At 36.8% G+C, this 20,784-nt stretch overlaps 1 protein-coding gene across 1 annotated transcript in view; it reads right to left on the bottom strand.

Annotated features, from left to right (window-relative positions):
- Positions 1-20,784, bottom strand: part of GRID2 (glutamate ionotropic receptor delta type subunit 2) — a 1,057,299-nt gene that overhangs the window by 18,298 nt on the left and 1,018,217 nt on the right. Inside the window, exon 15 of the mRNA XM_063458620.1 lies at positions 119-359. Coding sequence (XP_063314690.1) covers positions 119-359 — 241 coding nt within the window. The remainder of the gene's footprint in view (positions 1-118; positions 360-20,784) is intronic.

Genomic DNA, 20,784 nt, shown 5'->3' on the forward strand with positions numbered 1-20,784 from the left:
ATAAACTGTTTATCCCAATTAACCCCATTATGTTGGATTCCTTACCACTAACAATTTTCCTATATTACTTCTCATTCAACAGCAATAAATTGCTGCTTTACATTGTGTAAATAGTTACCTCTTTTGAAGGCACTTGTGAACCTTTCTTTTTGTTCCACCAGGTTTCCACCATCGCTATAAAGCAGGACAAGACAATCCCAGCAGCAAGAATGCAAAACACCCCAGCAAAGCTTTTAATGTCTAAGGCACTGCCTTTTTGCTTGGTTTCTACTGATGAGTACAGGTCACAATTCCCATTGCGTGGCCACCATTTGTGTTTTAATATGTCCATATCACCATTCTGCTGGAGCTCCAAGATTCTGCAAGAAACATAGAATTAAATTAATAACACTCAAATCCTAATTATTTTAGGATAAATATATATATATATATATATATATATATAAATATAATTTCAGCTATTTCATTTTCACATTTATCATAAAGAGACAACCTAGTCACTGTAAATACTTCATATTAGGGGTGCCAAAATGGTAGACCCCCAGATGTTAAAAAACTACAGCATTCATGATGCTGTATCATTCTAAAGGCATTCAGATCATCTTGGGAGTTGTAGTTCTACAACATCTGGGGATCGTCATTTTGGGCACCCTTGCTTTATATGATAGAAGGAGCAATGGTCTCATCATGTTGTCACGCTATTCACTTTTAAACCATTTTCGAACAAAACCATGACCAGTGCCAAACTGACTGAAATCTGATCTGAACAGTGGAACTGCACCAGATGTGCCAACGAGAGAGTGTCCAATATCATCAAGCACAGAATATTGATTGTAAGGTGTTATACAATGACAGAAACAGCTATATATAGAATAATTGCAATGCTGTACCATGCCCACATGTATAGATTCTTTTTACATTCAGTTGGCATTTAAGCTTTATTTCTATAGATGCCCACAAGTTCTGTACTGACATCCACATGCAAAATATTTGACAATTTCTGTTGAGCTATTTTTTCACCTCTACAGTTTGTATCAATTCCTGTATGTTATATTGCATGCAAAGGGATACCATATAATATCTAAACACATTATTGCCCAAAACGCCTGTGAAGCATAAATAAAGTTAAAATGTATTCTGAAACTGTGACACACATTCTATACATTGTATTCTGTCTTATTCTACATTTATGGGTTAACTATGGATCCCATGAATACTGTGTTTTTTTGTTTTGTTTTTTTAAGTGTTTTGGTAGAGGAAGAGTTAAATGCACCTAATTTTTCCCACAAAAGAAGCAGAACTGACTGAAAATACACCCTAAAGACAGTTTCTAAGAAATGTCTTTGAGTGGTAGTCCATTTCTGATGGACATAAAAGGTCAACTTGTCTGTTTCTATAGAATCTTTTCAACTCTAAAGCCAACAGTAATGCTTAATTCACTGAGCGCTTCCCTTATTTGAGTCAACATAGGTAAGGCAAGTTCTCTCTTGATGAGATCCTGTGATTTAATAAAGCACATTGAGGGATGCTTAGAGACATATAAAGAGCAGAATGCCCATGGCTGTCTTTAATATTAATGGTATCTGCTCAGAGTACTTTTTTCTTTAGTTCACAAATTTGCTATTTTCAATGTGTAAAAAGAGGTCAAAAAGTGCACCTTTTCTCTTTATCAATTTTTTCCACCACTGACAGGAAGGTGGTTTTTCTGAGACAAGTATGCAACTTTTACATTACTTATTTTTATTTCATATATAAGAAAAAAAATAATTTTAATGCAAATGATCTTTTTTTTCTCCATAGTAATAATTGCTATTTTTTGTGTGAATCTAATCAATGTCAAAACAATCAAGAAAAATGGAGCAAAACATCAGAAAGTAAAGTAAAAAGTAGTGGAAAGAAAGATTATTATGGTGCACTACCAATATATATGTGATGGGTAGATTAACAATTTTACACACAAGAAAACAGTGTACACACACAAAACAGGTACAGACACAACATTTTTTTTTTTATATATACATAACCCCCATAGTTTTATAAGAGCAAAAGATGAGCAATATGGACAACCAATAGACAAGAGAGACATAAAGTAAGAGACTTTGTTATGGGCAAATCCATTCCTGGCTATAATAAAACATGGTGGCTGAGGGTCCATTGTAGATTACAGGGGTTAAAACTATTTGTCCTGCGTTAAAGACAGTTCCAGGTACATTTGCCAAGCATATCATATACTGCAGGTTGAAAGTTTAGTAAACACATGTCCTACAGATCTTGACACAGGATTTTAAAATAGTAAAACCTATCCATTTAAACAAGAAATTCATTTGAAATAAAAGTATTTTATATTTAGTGGTTTGTTGTTATACATATTGCATTAGAACCACTACAGCTTATTGTAGTGCTTTTGGTGTAAAGAGATTGTCCCTGCATTCACAGCATTATGTACATTGACTTCACTGTGATAATGCAGTATTTATTTTCTACATTTTCACGCTGATCACTCCCCGTAGAAACGCATTGGGATAGTACACCTCTATGAAGAGATGCTTATTGGTGCACGGTCATTGCTGTACATGTACAATAGGCCTTCATTAAGAAGCATCATCCATAATGATAACAGTCATAGTGAAGCCGCATCCAGTCACTGGCTTCAAGTCAGAAACGTCCTTGTTGAAGCCTTCTAAGCATTTATTAATGCATTCTAAGCGCAAGTGACAATCGGTACAGAAAATCAATGTAAAATGTTATTATATTAGGATGCAAAGCTCTGTTTAGTTCAAATAGTTAAATACTTAGTGTATGTAGTCATTATGGCCAGATATAAATATTTCTTTAACATCACATTGGTATTTGTATATAGCTGCATTTATAAAATACTATCAGGTTTCCTACAAACATCTATAAGCCGAACATTTGATCATTTTATTTATCTCCATTTGTAATACTCTGTTTCACAAAGCTGTTGTATTTGCTTTCTGCTGATAATGCAGTCTCTCTGTGAAATATTGCTAGATAAGGGATCCCATACGGTCTTCTGTATTTGTCAAGGATGAGCACAAAATCAAAGTATCAAAAAAATTCTATGCTATTCATTTTTTAAAAGGTACTTAAGAGTTAAGGGGTTAATCCTAGGTATGTGGTACCATTATTAGATTTCCTTGGGACTCCAAAATTACTTCACTGCCAATTAAGGGTCTTCAGTTTGATGTGACCTGCATATCTCCTGAGAACTTTTGTACATGATTTAAAGATCTATCGTAATTGCATGGAAGTCTTGAAAATCATCAGTCAACCCCTGAAAAATCATGCAGAATACAGTACAGTTTCTACTTTCCTGTCGTAGAAAAAGTGCAAGTTGGATATTGGTCAATACATATTTTAGATATTTTTGTCAGTATTGCCACATTTGTGATCTTTTGTATTAGGTTCAGGATTGCTTGAAAAAGCGCAAGGAGCAACGTACGGTACCTTTCCTTGTGAAAGATTTGTGAATAGAATGTCAATATAACTGTCAGGGTACCTGCGGTCTCTACCTCCGAAAGAGGTAGAGACTTAGCTGTTCCTCCATTCAGACGGCCTGATGGCTCCCTTTCCCACGGTCTATCCGGTCATGCAAGGCCGGCCGCGAGGGAGTGACTGCCTTTTACAGCATCTAGGCAGGAAGTTGTCATCAGGACACTCCTCCGGAACGACCTGTCACTCAATTGCTGCAGGACCAATCAGGACGCCTCGGAGGCGTGGTTACTGCTCTGAACAGGGTATTTAACAGAGCTTCTTTCATTAGCTCATTGCCCTGTCGTGGTTCTAGCTTGTTCTAGTCACTCAGTGCTTGTGTATTCTATTATCCCTTTTGGTTTTTACCCGGCTTGTTTACCTTACTCTGCTTATCTCTGTTACCCTTGATTCGGCTTGTCTCTCGCTTACCTGTCTTCTGTTACCCTCGACCTCGGCTTGTCTTTGACCATTCTATACTGTACTACTTACGTTAGTCCGGCCATTCTAAGGTCCGGTATACGTATCTGGCTACTGTTTGTACTCTGCGTGTTGGATCCCTGTCCCGATCCTGACAATAACAGATGAATAATAATTTTGTTGTAATTTTAGACAGTCAACCAGACAGGTGGACAGACAAACAATCATTCAGACAGACCATTAGTAAGAGTACAGACAGATAGATGAATTATCGAAATGAATATGTTGCGTGCGGTGAAGCAGTTCAGTCTGAAAACTGAGACAAGACATTTATGGTGGAAATTAGACTTGTGCATTCAGTATCAAACAAGTTGCAAATCGTCCGAATTTTTAGCAATCGATGGGTCATCTTATTTCCGTAACTAAGGAGTGCCATACAAATGCACAATGAAAAAAAATTACACACACAGGGGATAAATAGTTTTGTTGGATTCGTGATTTAGAGTTCCATCCGTGGTGCCAAAAACAGATCATTGATGTGAAAAAAGATGATTGACGGTTTGGGGGACATACATTAAATGTTGCCTTCATTCACATATCAAGTGAGAAGTGACCAATAGAGGGAGAAAAAGTAAGGAGCAGTAAAAAAAAAAAAATATATATATATATATATATACATTATATATTTAAAGGGACACTATAGTCACCAGAACAGCTACAGCTTATTGAATTTGTTCTGGTGAGTAGAATCATTACCTTCAGGCTTTTTGCTGTAAACACGGTCTTTTCAGAGAAAATGCAGTGTTTACATTACAGCCTAGTGATAACGTCACTGGCCACTCCTAAGATGGCTGCTAGAGCTGCTTCCTATCTCAGTCTTGCCTAGTGTGCATCACAATATATCAGTATCTCCTCCATCTGCATACAGACACTGAACTTTCCTCATAGAGATTCATTGATTCAATTTATCTCTACGAGGAGATGCTGATTGGCCAGTGCTGTATTTGACTTGTGCTGGCTCTGCCCCTGATCTGTCTCCTTCACAGTCTCAGCCAATCCGATGAGGAGGCATTGTGATTGGCTCAGAACAACACTTCTGATGATGTCAGCAGACAGCTTGCTATTCTGAACCAGACAGGGGCAGAGCCAGCAGCTTCAAGCTTGTATACAAGTAGGAATTTACTATATTTAGGGAGGCAAGAGAGGGCCACGGGGGCTAGATGGTGGTATAAACACTATACTGTCAGAAATATATGTCTGTGTTCCTGAGCCTGTAGTGCTCCTTTAATATATTCTTTTTTTTACTGCTATTGGTTACTTTTTATCACTTAATCTGTGAACCAAATGATTGGAAATTGCACCTATCGGTGTACTACAAAATATATACCTGATATTTACATGATGTTTTTTTTTTCCGCAGAACACATGTTAGCCCATTTTCACATCCTTTTGGTTTGTCCAAATTTTTGCCACAAAATGATTGCTGAGCCAGAACACCATATGGAGGATATTTGGTCCACCAACAAATTTTGTTTTTAGATGTATTGACTTGGCTGAAATACATTTTTTCACCATGCACAAGTCTACTGGAAATCACTAAATTGAATAGTGAATGAAAATACAAGTATGCCGAAACTGGACCCCAAGCATGGATAGATGGAAATTTCACTCAGCTTGCATAATTGTAGAACTATTTGTACTTTTCTCTTATTTCAGGTTAAAAAGTTTGTATTTTTCTACTTTACAGCTCATTATCAATAGCAGGCTCACAACTCATTTAAAGTAAGTTGTTTGAAGCACCAAGACATATTCAGAATTTATTCACTAAACATTGACTTGAAGCAACTTAAAATCAACTTAAAAAATGTATGCAAAAAAGCTCATTTGGAAAAAATCTCAGACTCTGCTTGAATTTTTTAGCCTGATTTTTGCAATTCCTTAGTGGTATCACTATAGTTCAGAGTTTATATATACTATGTTACTCTGTATATTTATTTCAGGTTATATTATACACATAAGCAAACATGACTGTCCAAAATATGCGAGATATGTCATGATTTTCACAGAACGCATCAAACTTTCTTAGTTATTTGTACCCTTTACTACTTTATTCTTATTTTAATTGATATTATATCAATGACGAATCTACAGATATAAATAGATTCAATATCCCAAACTTATTTATCAAAGTTAAAGTGATAGTTATTGTTATTATAGTTATTGTATTGTTATAGTTAAAGCTGGTATTATACTTTAATAGGTACTATAAAGGATTAAACTTATACCAGCCAGAATTAACAAAAAATAACTCTTGGTGTTATTTGCTAAACTGGCAAATGAATTGCAAGGTTTAGATCAAAATAGCCAACAAAAGTCTCCATTTCAGATATTGTTCCCTCTTGGCTGTTTTGAGCTAACATTTTCAAATATTCCTATATTAGTAATTAAACACTTTGTGTGTCTGGGTATTTGAGAATTTCTGTGTATGATAGTTGAATTACTTGAGGCTTAGCTTGGCTTGCTGTAAAGTAGACTAAGCATACTTGCAATTCTTGTCTCAGAGTCTGCATATTGTCCACCAGATGGCGAGATTAACTTACAGTTTGGACTTTTCATACTACAGCTATTTGGAATTAAAAACGAAGCTATGGCAATTATTGATCTGCAAAGCTGAAAATACATATTTTACTAAGAGCTATTTAATGTTTTGTTTTAAATTCAAGCAATTATCCATGTTGCAATGCCCTTGATAATGGTGATATATAAATCCATTGTTCAGTACATTGCAAACCACGGTAAGTTAGGCTTGTACTGGAAAATTGTTCACAACTGAGCGCTTAGGTTCCCATTGGGTTTTTTTGTAAGTCATGCGATCAAAAATAAGGCACAGTGCCCATTTCTCAGCCGATAACACTTTCTCACTTTGCTAATAATGCATTGAAAAGTTCAAAGCTACAGAATATTTGCAGAACAAAGGCATTTTTACTGCTCATAAGCAAGTATGTATTCTAACTCTAAAAAATATGCAAAGTTGGCATGGATCTATTTATCTGCTGGCAGAGATTTTTGGTTAAATGACAGATGTTGTTGACAGAAACGTGTCCTATTTTCCTCTTTTTTTTATCTTTGTATGTTTGGCAAAATTTGTGTGAATGTATCTTTATACAGTAAAATAATGTTAGAGATACAAAGAAACATTAGTATCTTACCCTGTTGTGCTATGCATATACATATAATCATTGACAGACAGACATACAGAGTACAAACATATACTGTATGGCTGAAATTCATAGGATTCTTAGCTCATTTTTTTTCTGGTGTGCCAATGGGCATGCTAGAGGTGCTAGGAGTTCCCAGATTTATGCAAATGCTGGGTTCCGTTTCCATACTGCCCCATTTACCTTGCTGTACTTGTGTTCCAATATCAAAGAGCTTATTATCTTGTTTTATTAATATATAACAAAAAATGTTTGTGTATTAAGTTTTGGATAGATATAAAAATATAATTTAACTTTAAGGTTTGGCTTTTGACAAAAACAAAATGATTTACAATAAATATGCTCCTTTTAGTATAAAAATCCCTGATATGCACTCTAAAGTAGATAGCTAGCTAGCTAGCTAGCTAGATAGATAGACAGAATGACAGACAAATAGATTTTCTATATAGATGACACAGAAAATAATGTATCATACAAGCCATTTTTAAAGGTCTATTCAATTTAGAACTGGAACATAAACTTTAATGAAGAAATTGCTATTTATTAAGTACTTTACTCTGCTAAGAGAATGCAACTCGTAATTTCAGATTTATCATACACTATGTATATAAGTTTATACGATATAAGTTGTATAACACACCACCAGAGCCAGATTAACTATTAAATAGCATAGGCAGCAGCTTACATCCTTGAATCCCTGTCTGAGCCTGGAGCTCTGGTTCTGGCCATGTTGGGGTCATACCCTAAATGTTGATCTGGCAAAATAGGCAAATCTCTCTTTTTAGATAGCAATTATGAAAAACCTCTAACACCCCCCCCCCCCCTCAATCCACCCCTTAGCCCTTCCCACACGTACACTAGCACACACACTACAGCCACTGTACACATACACACTAGATTCACTGCACACACAAAAAACTTTGAAACTCACCTCTAGAATCTTGTCTTTACAAGAATCCAGAGGTGAAATTTTGTTGAAATATTGGACTCTGGCACAATGCTCCTTCATTTTTTTCAGTTTTTATATAATGAATGAAAACACTATGTTGAAATGTATTTGTTTTGTAATTATTTAACAAAGTATTTTTTGGAATATTATTTTATGATTTTAAAATTGTATAAGTTTTACTTTACTAGTTTTACAATTTCCTGTTTCTCTATATACAACACATTTATTGCTTTTAGCACATTGCTTTCCACTGGTTTACAAAACTAATAAATATTGTGCTACTTATCTCATGAGATTTAGTGTGCCAGCCCTTTAACATATACGCTATTAGCAAGGAGGTTTGACAACTCGAATAAGGAATCCATTAATAGAATCTCTCTTTGCAGCTCTCAATACATAGAACAATTTTTTTTAAAAACCATCTATGCAAGCACTTTTTGGAGATGAGGTATACGTGGGGTTACATGCCAGAGTTCACCTAGTGAGTGCAGATTTGGCGTCTACCCCCCCACAATGTCTTCTTCTAACCTGCAGTTATTTGTCTACATAGACTTCCCCTTCTTCTCACTTCCATGAAAAAAAAAAAATACAACATTGAAATCTCCTTTAATTTATATTAAACTATTTTTCATAATATGCCCCTTTTAATATATAAAAGATATAGGAAATAACAACATGATCCAGTTCGTACAGAACAAGGCCGGCACAAATAAATTGGAGAAGTAGAAGTGTTTCATTTCTCCTCTTCTCTGTGAGAAACAATTCAAGACTATGAGGCCTCGGGTAGAGGAGCATAGGATAAGCTTATACCAAGGGCAGGCAGGGAACTATGATGGAGATGACGTGTAACAGTATGAAGTGGTGTGGATTTATGTATTTAATTGTATTTTAATACCACATAAATAAATGTTTGTTAAAGGGACACTATAGTCACCTGAACAACTTCAGCTTAATTAGGTTGTTCAGGTGAGAACTATAGCTCCCTGCAGCCTTTCTCATGTAAACACTGTATTTTCTGAGAAAATACAGTGTTTACATTGAAAGCTAGGAACACCTCCAGTTGCAGTCACTCAGAGTGAACCAGAGGGACTTTAGAGTTGATGGAGGCATAATATGCCTCCATCCACTCAGATCTGCTGTTAGCAGAGCACAGGGCAGCACTGTGCACAGCATCCTGTGATTCAGTATCTCTTCACACTGCATGCAGACACTGAACTTTCCTCATAGAGATTCATTGATTCAATTAATCTCTATGAGGAGATGCTGATTGGCCAGGGCTGTGTTTGAATCATGTTGGCTCTGCCCCTGATCTGCCTCTTTGTCAGTCTCAGCCAATCCTATGGGTAAGCACTGTGATTGGATCAGGCTACCACATGTCAGCAGACTGTTGCTTTTCTGAGTCTAACAGCATGCAGATTTACAGCTTCTGGCTCAAAATAATTTCACATATTTAAAGGACACTGTAGAAACTGTGTCTGCTTCATCTCATTAAACTGGTTATAGTGTCTGCAGTTATCTGATACCATCATTTCATTCAGCATTAAACAGTTTTTAATGTTTTATGTTTTAATGCTAAATGTGAGTCCCCAGCAGCCCATCCCCTCTGTGATGCTTTGGCTGATGCAGAAGTATTAGCCTGAGCAACAATGGGCAATTGTGATTGGCTGAGAGTGTCAGCTGACTGCTTTTAGAGTTCCAACTGACGGTATGAAGGTTATGACTACAAAACGTGTGTAATCTCTGCCTTAGCCACACCTCCAGAAGGGGCTGGACTATGGGTAGCCAGGGACCCTTATTTAGTGTTAAACTGCTCTGAAGTGGTGTATTACTAAATGGAGGGACGGTTCCAGGGAACCTCATGCACTATAACCAATTCAAAGAGGTGAAATGGTTAAAGTGACTACAGTGTCCCTTTAAAGACTATTTATCATAGTATAAAAAGGAAGAGTTTTGAACAGGAAGATAATGATTAGAGCACATCATGCTCTAAAAGGCAACTTAATGTTGAATTTAGCAGTAATAAAAAGATCCTTTCTGTAGACATATAGCAGAGATGGTGAGGGTTAATAATGTGTGGGTAATTAATACACACTTTAAATAGACATATGACATCCTTAATCAGAGAAAAACATCAAGAATTAGATATGAACACTATTGCTTCCTACTGTATATGATATTTGTTTGTTATTTATTAACATACGATTAAGCTGTGTATAAAAAAAAAAAAAAAAGAAGGTACGTCTTAAAAAATAACAAAACATTTTTTTTAAGCATATGTCTCCCTTTGTGTGAAGGTATTTACATATTCAATATTTTGATTTAATCAGGACCACATCAAATACAAAATCTGGTTCTTATTTCTACAAGTTGTGTCTAGAGAGTCTACTTAATTTGTCCTCCTTGCCAAATAAAGCCTACACAATTACCCCCTTCCCTAAAATAAACAATGGGTGGAAGAATCAAATTAGCCCCATGATGGATCTGAGGATTTGCAGTGACTAGTGAACTTTAATTATTTTCTATTTTGTATGTTTATGCTGGCAGTAAAAGTCAAGTACTCATTACAGAAATGGCAGGCATTCTGTTTTGTAGAATGTAATCTGGGCTGTGAGAAAAAAAAGCTAGCTGGGGAGATACAGGGGAGGGGAACCATGAGACAAGGGTCCCCACTGAGAAATGAGGGCATAATTGTTATTGGAAAGAGAACACTTCGGATGATCTTTTAAAATGTCAGTGTTATTCTTAAGCACTTTGTGATATTTACATTATAGTAGAAAATGGGCAATATCTACTTGCAAATAAAAGGAGCAGAGAATTGTTAAATAGTTGAATTATAATTTAAGAATGAATGCATCAAAAAGTATAAACATCAATGTGAAGCTTGGCATTCAGCGCAAATCCAGAACAATGGAATGGGTCATTTGCTGTCAATGCCATTACCGAATGTTCTAGTTAAGTGTGGATATTAGAACTTATAATATAACATATTATGATGATATTTGTTCTCAAGGGACAGGGGATACCATCTTACCTCCCACAAATGTACTAAAACATGTGGACACAAATGTACTTAAGACATGCCTTGATCATAAAACAATATTTTATTATCTAGTTCTTAAAAAGGATAAAACGTTTACTTTGCATTTTTTATTCTCTATTCTCTTGATTGTTCTACCACAGTTCTATGCTAATCTGAATATCCAGAAACATGCCAATTGCAAGTATCTACATGTGCAAAATGAAATAATTTCTTTGTTAAAATGCTACTGTTTTTGCCCCAACAAGAACTACCTGATAATACCATTTTATATACTATCAAGCAAAAAAAGAGAACTGGAGTGTCTGGTCAAGGCAGATGGGAAAATATTAATTTTGCAATAAAACATAACCTTTATTGTAGAATTATTAAAAAGCAATAAAATCACAATAAGCAAAAAACTATAAAGAAAAAATATATATAATCAATTGCAATATAGGAAATATTGCATAAATCGAGACTTCCATAAATTGAGATAAAAAGAAATATCGCCTAGATAAAGACTTGACCGTGAAAACACTCTTCCTACTGTAGAAGGCTGTATAGATAAACTACAATTGGCAAATTCCAAACCAAAAAATACAGATTTTTAATCTAAAATAGCGATATTGTGAAATATTGTCTAAATACCGACTTCCAAGGAGAAACTCCTCATTAGTGATGTCCCGAACGGTTCGCTGGCAAATAGTTCCTGGCGAACATCGTGTGTTCGCGTTCGCCACGGATGGCGAACATATGCGATGTTCGGTCCGCCCCCTATTCGTCATCATTGAGGAAACGTTGACCCTGTACCTCACAGTCAGCAAACACATTCCAGCCAATCAGCAGCAGACCCTTCCTCCCAGACCCTCCCACCTCCTAGACGGCATACAATTTAAATTAATTCTGAAGCTGCATTCATTTATTTTTTTTGTATAATTTTTTTTTTGGTGGTCTTTCAGCCAAAATTACTTAGTATTAGTAAATTGTGCCCCTACTCGCAATACCGCGAGTAGGGGCATGTCTATTAAACAGTGAGCAGCCTGGAAATATCTTCTCAAAGGATCTGAGTATAGAGATAGCTCTATGTGCCTTCGAGGGCACCCCTTTAGAAAATGATCTAAATAAAGCTAAAAAGTCCCTACCACTAGAGTTAGTGCAGATAATGAATCACATAAATGAGGTCCCCAATGTAAAGTATATGAAATCCATTGTATATAAGACGGACATAAATGTGTTCTTAAGGAGATGCTTAGAGCCCCTAACGCGTGCCTTTTCGCCATAAGGCTAAAGGAGATTAGAGTGTCTTTTTTTGCATATTTTTATTGGTGGAAACCGCCATTCGTAGTGAATAGTTTCCATATTTTTACATTTATTTGAACCAGATCATCTCTTGGCCAGGCTGTTACTGGGTTCCTGATGGCTGGTAGGGTATATGTGTTGATGCTTTGGATCTTGTTCTTGCCATTGAGCTGGGATTTCAGGACTTGTCTGACTCCCTGGAGGTACTAGAGATTGCTATCCTCATTACCTCTTCCTCATGGTTGCCATGCATGTGTTGTAACTCTGGGTACTTGTAGCTGTTCTCTTAACTCCTTCTGTCCTGATCATCTTCCCTCTTTTTTAGCTATTATCCACCCTCACTTATCTAATCTAAATATCATTCTAATGTTGATGCTGTATATATATATATATATATATATATATTTATATATATATATATATATATATATATATATATATATATATATATATAAAATAGTGTTAATAGTGATCACAAGAGATGTCGCGAACATAACATTTTCCGCCATAGACTTCAATAGGCAGGCGAATTTTAAAACCCACAGGGACTCTTTCTGGCCACAATAGTGATGGAAAAGTTGTTTCAAGGGGACTAACACCTGGACTGTGGCATGCCGGAGGGGGATCCATGGAAAACTCCCATGGAAAATTACATAGTTGATGCAGAGTCTGGTTTTAATCCATAAAGGGCATAAATCAACAAGCCCCCTGTATTTTCTTTTTTAAATGTACACTACTGTTACACCAGATATGAGTTGCACTGGTATGACACTGTGCCCTGGCAGGCCCTGAAACGCACACGTGTGAAGGAAACTGACTGCTATTATATTACAGTCAAAAAAGTTTTTTTTTTTTTTTAAATGCAAGCTATTGTGACACCAGATATGAGTGGTGGCACTAGGCAAGTGGGCACAGTATACACTGTGAGTCTGACACACATGCTGGCAAGCAGGCAACTGCAATTAGATTAGACAGGAAAAAAAAAGCAGACTGATGTTCTAGCCCTAAAAAGGGCTTTTTGGGGTGCTGTCCTTACAGCAGAGATCAGACTGTAGTGGACACTGAATACACTAGCCTAGCTATCGATTTCCCTATTAAATCAGCAGCAGCTACACTGTCCCTCCTTTCACTAAGAATGCAGCTTCCGTGGGGCGGGGCCTAGCTGTCATGGAGGAAAGACGCACTTAGTGTGAGCTCCCTCAATACCTCACTTTAAGCAACTATCAACAAGCGAATTTCACCCCAGAAGGGGATGACCCAGCAATGTAGCTCCTACCTGACCGACCCGACATGCTTAATAGCGGTCAGCAACTCGACAGAGTCTTACTTACCTCCGCATGGCAACTGTGGCTTGGTGCTCACCGGGTGGGAGAGGCGGCCGATCTCCCGATCCTGGGATGCCCAGGAGCAGCTACTTCCCAGCAGGAGCTCCGTTAGCCCCCCTCGGACCGGTGGGGGTTATCCCGGTCCACCCCTGAGAAGCTGTCTGGAGCTAATGGACGCACAGAGCACGGCCGCCCAGGCTGACATACTCATCTGCGACTCTCCCAATATGGCGGCAGCTGCGTGTCCTCCTGGTACCAGCAAAGCATGGCAGGATATTGAGTCTAAGCTGGACAGACTCTTTAATCAATTTTGGAAGCAAATAACAAGCAGGAAGCCCCAACAAGCTCTACCACAGCTAAGCGAAGCAGTCCCCATTAAAATCCACCAACGCAAAAGGCGTCGAAGACGGGACCAGAGGCACAAACAGAAATGCAGAGCCTCCACCTTAAGCCACCACAATCCCGCACCGGACGTGAAGCACCACCGGGACAGATCCGACCACCCGACAAAACAAGCTTCCACCACCTCAAGCCGCGAACCCAGCACTCAGCCAGAGACTTGCCTTTGTTGTTCCAGGTATCAGGGACTCCCAGGGTCTGCACCTGGCGCCCAGAAGGGATCGGATGAGCACAAGCAGTAAACAGCAGCCTGCCAAGCATGTCCCACTATAGCCGATTCTCCACACCATGCCTTTGATCACATGAACTGCTCTCTGCACATTAACTAATCGTAAAGTAGCAAGCGTTTAAACATGTCATTATTTCACCTCCTAAAGAGTTTATTGTCGTAGTTCCTTACATGCCTTTACCTTAACCGTTCATGTATTATGTTATTCACTAGTCTCATCTCATGGGGCGACTCACACTTGATTTATAACTAGTGGTGGAGCTGCTGATATAAACACACAGTTGATAACGTGCAAGCTACACCCTAAACATGACAGCCATCTTTCACAACAATGTACTGCTATATACTCATACCCTCAGTGCAACTAGCCATGATATACGCACGTTCAGCCTAGCATGCTCAAATATAACACACTTCTGTCAAAAAGAAAAAAAATATAAAAAAAAAAAAAGAATGCAGCTTCCGAATGAATCTAAAATGGATGCTGTCCAGGAGGTAGGAAGGTCTGGGAGGGAGGGTCTGCTGCTGATTGGCTGGAATGTGTCTGCTGACTGTGAGGTACAGGGTCAAAGTTTACTCAATGATGACGAATTGGGGGCGGACCGAACATCGCATATGTTCGCCGTCCGTGGCGAACACGAACAAGCTATGTTCGCCAGGAACTATTCGCCAGCGAACCATTCGGGACATCTCTAGTGATCACTATTAAGTGTCCATACGTTTGTAGGGGTTTAGAAAAAATCTCCTCTTTCTCATTGGAGATTTCTTTTTTGCCTGAAAATAAAGAAAGCAAGGTGAATTGTTAATGTAGGACAGGGGTAGGCAACCTTCGGCACTCCAGATGTTGTGGACTACATCCCCAATAATGCTCTTACACCCATAATGCTGACAAAGCATCATGGGAGGTGTAGTCCAAAACATCTGGAGTGCCGAAGGTTGCCTATGCCTGGTGTAGGACATCTAATGGCTATCGGAGAGAAACAAAAAAACCTTCATGTGTTTAAATATGCATAGGGATTTGGGGTAGTGCGCAGATAACTCTTTCTTTGGTTTTTATTGTAGGTATTGGGGCTGATGTGTACTATGGTCATTTGCTTCAGCCCTGGAGTAGTGGGAGTTTGAGACTTACTTTTGTGTATTTGTATTTACTTTTGTATCACATAGTCATGGTACAATGTTGCCCCCCATTCCATGTGTTCCCTATTAATGGTTAATAAGTATGTAGGGGTTCAGAAAAATGCCCTCTCTATCTCATTAGAGATTTTTTTTTTGCCCGAAGCTTAAGGAAGCAAGGTGAATTGTTAGTGTAGGACCCACCTAAAAGGTTTGCCTTTTGACATGGCAGGTGGGCTTACACCTAATTGCCATTAGAGTGAAACAAAATGCCTCTATTTGTTTAAATATACATAGGGATTTGGGTAACTCTTTTCTTTTTTATTAAATAAATTGATAGTGTTAACATATAGAAATTGATTGACAATAAAGCATTTTTCGTGCTGGAATACAAATGTTCTAATCCTAAACATGAAAGTAACACTTTAAACACTTTTTGTACACAATATTTTATTCATTAACTTTTTCCATTATACTTTTATTGTTTGATTTTTGTTCTATTAAAGCATCTATATAAAAAAAAAAAACTATTTTTATATAACTGGACAGCAGTGGATTTAAACTATTTGTGATAAAGAAAGCTGTGTGAAATACATTTTTGTTTTTGTGTTTTCTCAACCCATTGCCATTGAATGTAACTCATTGCACTTTTTCATTGCATCATATAGTCTGAATCATAAATGTATTCCACTCCTTTGGATTAGATAACTCTCAGCAATGCCTGCTTTCCATATTTCTATTTTATTGTCTCTGGTTCGACCCTGTCAATAATATTACAGTCACACATACTTTGACTAAATAATCCAGGCAAAGACATCTCATTATTGCAACATTAGCAAGCTGGTGTTTGAACATTTTGGCATTATTGATGCAGTATGCAAGCTGACAAGACTGAAATGATTAAATGCTGCCATCACCGGATGTCAGTCTTGGATTTCTGTAACAACTGGCTGCACATGCTGGATTGGAACTTTATCAGTTTCTAGGTTGATGTTTATTGAGTGAATTCTGTGATAATATTTTAACTTTAAGGTTAACTGAACATTTTAGATATCCTAGAATGGACCTTGGCAAGTAGTGTAGCTTTTGACCAACATAAATACTGATTGGTTAATTCCTTGAATATTTTTGTTTGGGGTAAGTACTTGTCTTTTAAATAAATGAATAGTTGACTTGAAAAAGTTAAGCAGAAAAAAAACAAAACAAAACACTAAACTCTGAACTGGAAAATTTCTCAAATTCAGCTAGTTTGGTCTAAATGGCGAAAGTCAGTTGTCTACTCATTTGTGTGGTTATAAGACAGCACATTTAAATGGGAGTTTTAATGTTATGGAACATTTTGTCTTAATATTAACTAACAGGCTTGTTAGAGAATGCTTGCAATGCTTACAATGAAAACTAAACACATGAGTGCTTATTAAAAAAAATAATAATTTAACAATTGGCTTTGTCATGTACCTAATTAGAGAACAGCAACCACCATAGACTAATCTTTAACAAGAGCCAAACACTGCTATAAAGAGAGTGCCGCATATTTCTCTAATGGACCTCTCTTAGGTGCCAGCAAGATTGTGATTCACGTGAATGTGTGGCATATAGAAACAAATAAAATAAGGGATTTTATTACAAAATGGATAACACATTCCTTGTCATTTCTCTATTTCAGAATACTATTTTATGGGGTAAAGGTAAAGCTAGAGATTAGTAAGCCCTTTCCTATTGTGTTTTATATCTGACCTACTCTAGATTGTAAACCATTTTGAACCTGGTCCTCATCAACCTATTCTTCCTGTAGCAATTTCTAATTGTCTAATTTATTTTTAAAAAAACAACAAATGTGGAAAAGTTGCGCTTCTATTTACAGTGTTGATTTTGGTGAAGCTGCTGAATACACTCTGTGGGTACTACAAAATCCCACTATAACATATTAAACCACCAGAAAAATAACTCAGTGTTTGGTTAGTGTATCCACGTTCCAAACTCTTAGTTGAAGTGCAGGACTCTATAAGTAGTAAATGAACACTTACCCCTTAGTATTAGTTAGGGTTATACATGCAAACAAATAAGAGAGAACGTAAAATAGTGTGATATTGTACATCAATATAAAGTGCTATTTGTGCAGTGAGTGCAGTTTCCTGTATGTGGTTTTTCTCTCTCATCTAATATATGGATCTGCATGAGGAAAAAAGGATACAGTACATCAATAGAGATTACAGTTTGCCACCTTAAAGACAACAGATGCTATAGTGTTTAGAGCCTATACCAATAGAAAAGGCTCTGGAAAATGTGAGTTTGATGTCACTCACTGCACAAAATGTACTTTATATTGATGTACAATATCACACTATTTTACGTTCTCTCTTATTTGTTTGCATGTATAACCCCAACTAATAATTAGGGGTAAGTGTTGTTCATTTAATACTTAGAGAGCGTTGCACTTCAACTGAGAGTTTGGGACGCAGATACACCAACCAAACACGGAGTTATTTTTCTGGTAGTTTTATAATTTATTTTTAAATTTCCCCCTTTATAACATTGTAAAGTGTTGTGGAATAAGCGCCATATACATGCTAATAAAAATAATATTAATAAATTATTTGCCTAGTTTGGGGGTTTAAACATGCATCCCATGATCGGATATTTCACTGCTATGCATAACTTATTTTGCGGACCAACACTATATAATACGCAAGGCAGCAATATCTGTATACGTATACTGCAATATAACTATTGTGTTATAGCTTAGCTCTGAGAAGCATTTTTGATATCCTTTCTATTCTTAAAGGTTCCAGCAACATGCTTGCGGTGTCTGGCCACATTGATCTCCAGATATCACCCGCTCATTCAGCTCATTCCAATACTTAGCTGTCTGTATTTATTTCAGCTGTGACACTAATTATAGGGAAAAAAAACATATATTTTACTATTTTGAGTTTAACCGCTCATATGATATTTTTTTACATTTAAATATCCTTTCAATGATGGCATGGTACTTTTAATATCTAACTTAGAATAATCAATGTATTACAGGTTATTTGCACCGGTGACACTTTTCTTCTAACAAAGTATGAACATTAGTCTGAATTATAACATGTGAGGAACTGAATTACTGGATGTAATTTCTGAAAAGAGATTTATAGTGAATTATTTTTTCGAGTACATATGCAATTTCGCTTTGGACATAATGATAAACAGAAATCTGTTTCTTTGACAGTCTATTACCATATCTTAATAAAGGAGGTTATTTTAATTCACATAGATTGATGGATCAGTAGAGACGGAAGTTAAGTCTTAATTAAACCAAAAATAACATGTTTAAGGCAGTACTAATTTCATCACATCTGACACTGTGAAATTCTACTTTTCAGTTGGAAATGTCGAAACCTTCTGTAAATTGTAGATTCTGCATATTTCTCTTTCAGTATGGGACTTGGTTTCTAATTTTGTTGTTATAAGGACAAAAAGGATGCTTTCAAAGACAAGATAAGGTGTATGAATCCATTTACTAAACAAGTAATGAGTTGAAAATAGACTTGTGCAACTGGAAATCTTTATCCCATCGCTATCCTTTTGGCTTTCGGGGCCTATTCAAAGTTCAACAGTGGGACAGTAGTAACTTGAGAAATAACTTACACAACTAAGGAGTAGAATTTGTTCTAAAAATCTAAAATATCCAAATTAACTAAATGTGCTTTTGTATCAGCAGACATCATACATCAGTATTCAGTATATAGACCCATTAAAGAGAAAATATAGTGTTGGGAAAACAATGTTGTTTTCCTGGCATTATAGCTCCCTATAGTGCCCACCTCCCTTGCAGTGGAGCAGAAGGGGTTAAAAAAACGTTTCTGTCACTTAGCTGAGTCCAGTGCCGCTGTCCTCCAGTGCTGGCTTGGACTCCGCCTCTGCTTCATCCCCGCTGCCGTCAGCCAATGGGGTAGACCTATTGCGCTTGTACGGCAATGGCTGCTCTCGCATTAGGACTTCCCCCTTCGGAAAGCATTATACAAAGCTTTCCTATAGGGTTTCGGGTGACACTTGACATCCTCAAGCATAGCGTGAGGACGTCCAGCGTCAGTTAGGCAACCAAAGGTCACCTAGAGACCCAGAAGTCCCTCTAGTAACTGTCTGGTAGACAGCCTCTAGAGGTGGAGTTAATCCTTGATAGTAATTAATGCAGTTTCTCAATAACTGCAACAATTACTATTGCAGGGTTAAAAGATCTGGGGAAATGCACCCAGACCACTTCAATGAGCTGAAGTGGTCTGGGTGCATATTGTGTCCCTTTACAGGAATATGGTGTATGGTGTATAGTTTACAGGTCAATTATCAATGAACTTTAATTCACTCCTGTGGTGAGTAGACCCTTGATGCTTGCAAAGAATATATATTTGAGATAGCTATATAAAACTAATGTTAAAGTTTAATGGGACAGCAAAGTATTTAGGGACCTAGTCACCAATAACTTAAATTTAAGTGTAAACATATCTAGGATGTTCTAAAATGGACACTTTTTATTTTTCTTGTTATATCTTTCCAAACATAATGGTTCAACTACCTCATTCTAACTTTTAACTAATTCATGCTATGTGAACATATTTTTTTTTATTACATGAGCATCCAGATCGGAGTATATTACTTGAAAACAGATAGCATTACAATAGAGATAAGGGTAGTTTTTTTCATTGCTGGGTTTTGAAAAATGGACAAAGAATACATAAGCATACTGATCAGAAATCTTTAGACCTCTCAAAAAAGTAACAATGTGACAAGGCAAGGTCAGGACTTGCTAAATATGATGAGAAATTATTTCATTTCAAGAATGTATGCAAGAATCAAATATCATTTTATTTTAATTGCACATGTTGTCACGAACGCACCCTACTCCAAGAGTGTGCGTGACGTAGTTGTGGTGGTGAAAGGGTTAAAGTACACTATTTGTCTGCACTAGACCGGAAATAATGACAAAATACCCCTTTTTAACACCACCCACACTTAAACATAATAATATAACTATTACTATCTTAACGCTGCCACCACCAAGACAATTTATAAATGGGGTGCCTTGGTCCCCCAGGTAAATCAACAATAAAACCCACCAAATATTACTTAGCACAATATCTATGTAATTACAAAAATACTAACTAGTCTCTTCAGGAAACGTGATTCTTAACCAGACAAAGGTAGAACTTAATAAATGAATGTTTATTATGAGCAAAAATAGTCACCAGTGCATATAACAATATATAATAAACAAATTATTTACACCAACAACAGATAAAAACAAAAAGGATAAAATAACAGAAGTCCTAATTACTCAC

The sequence above is a fragment of the Pelobates fuscus genome, chromosome 6, assembly GCF_036172605.1.
Source record: "Pelobates fuscus isolate aPelFus1 chromosome 6, aPelFus1.pri, whole genome shotgun sequence".
Lineage (NCBI taxonomy): Eukaryota > Metazoa > Chordata > Amphibia > Anura > Pelobatidae > Pelobates > Pelobates fuscus.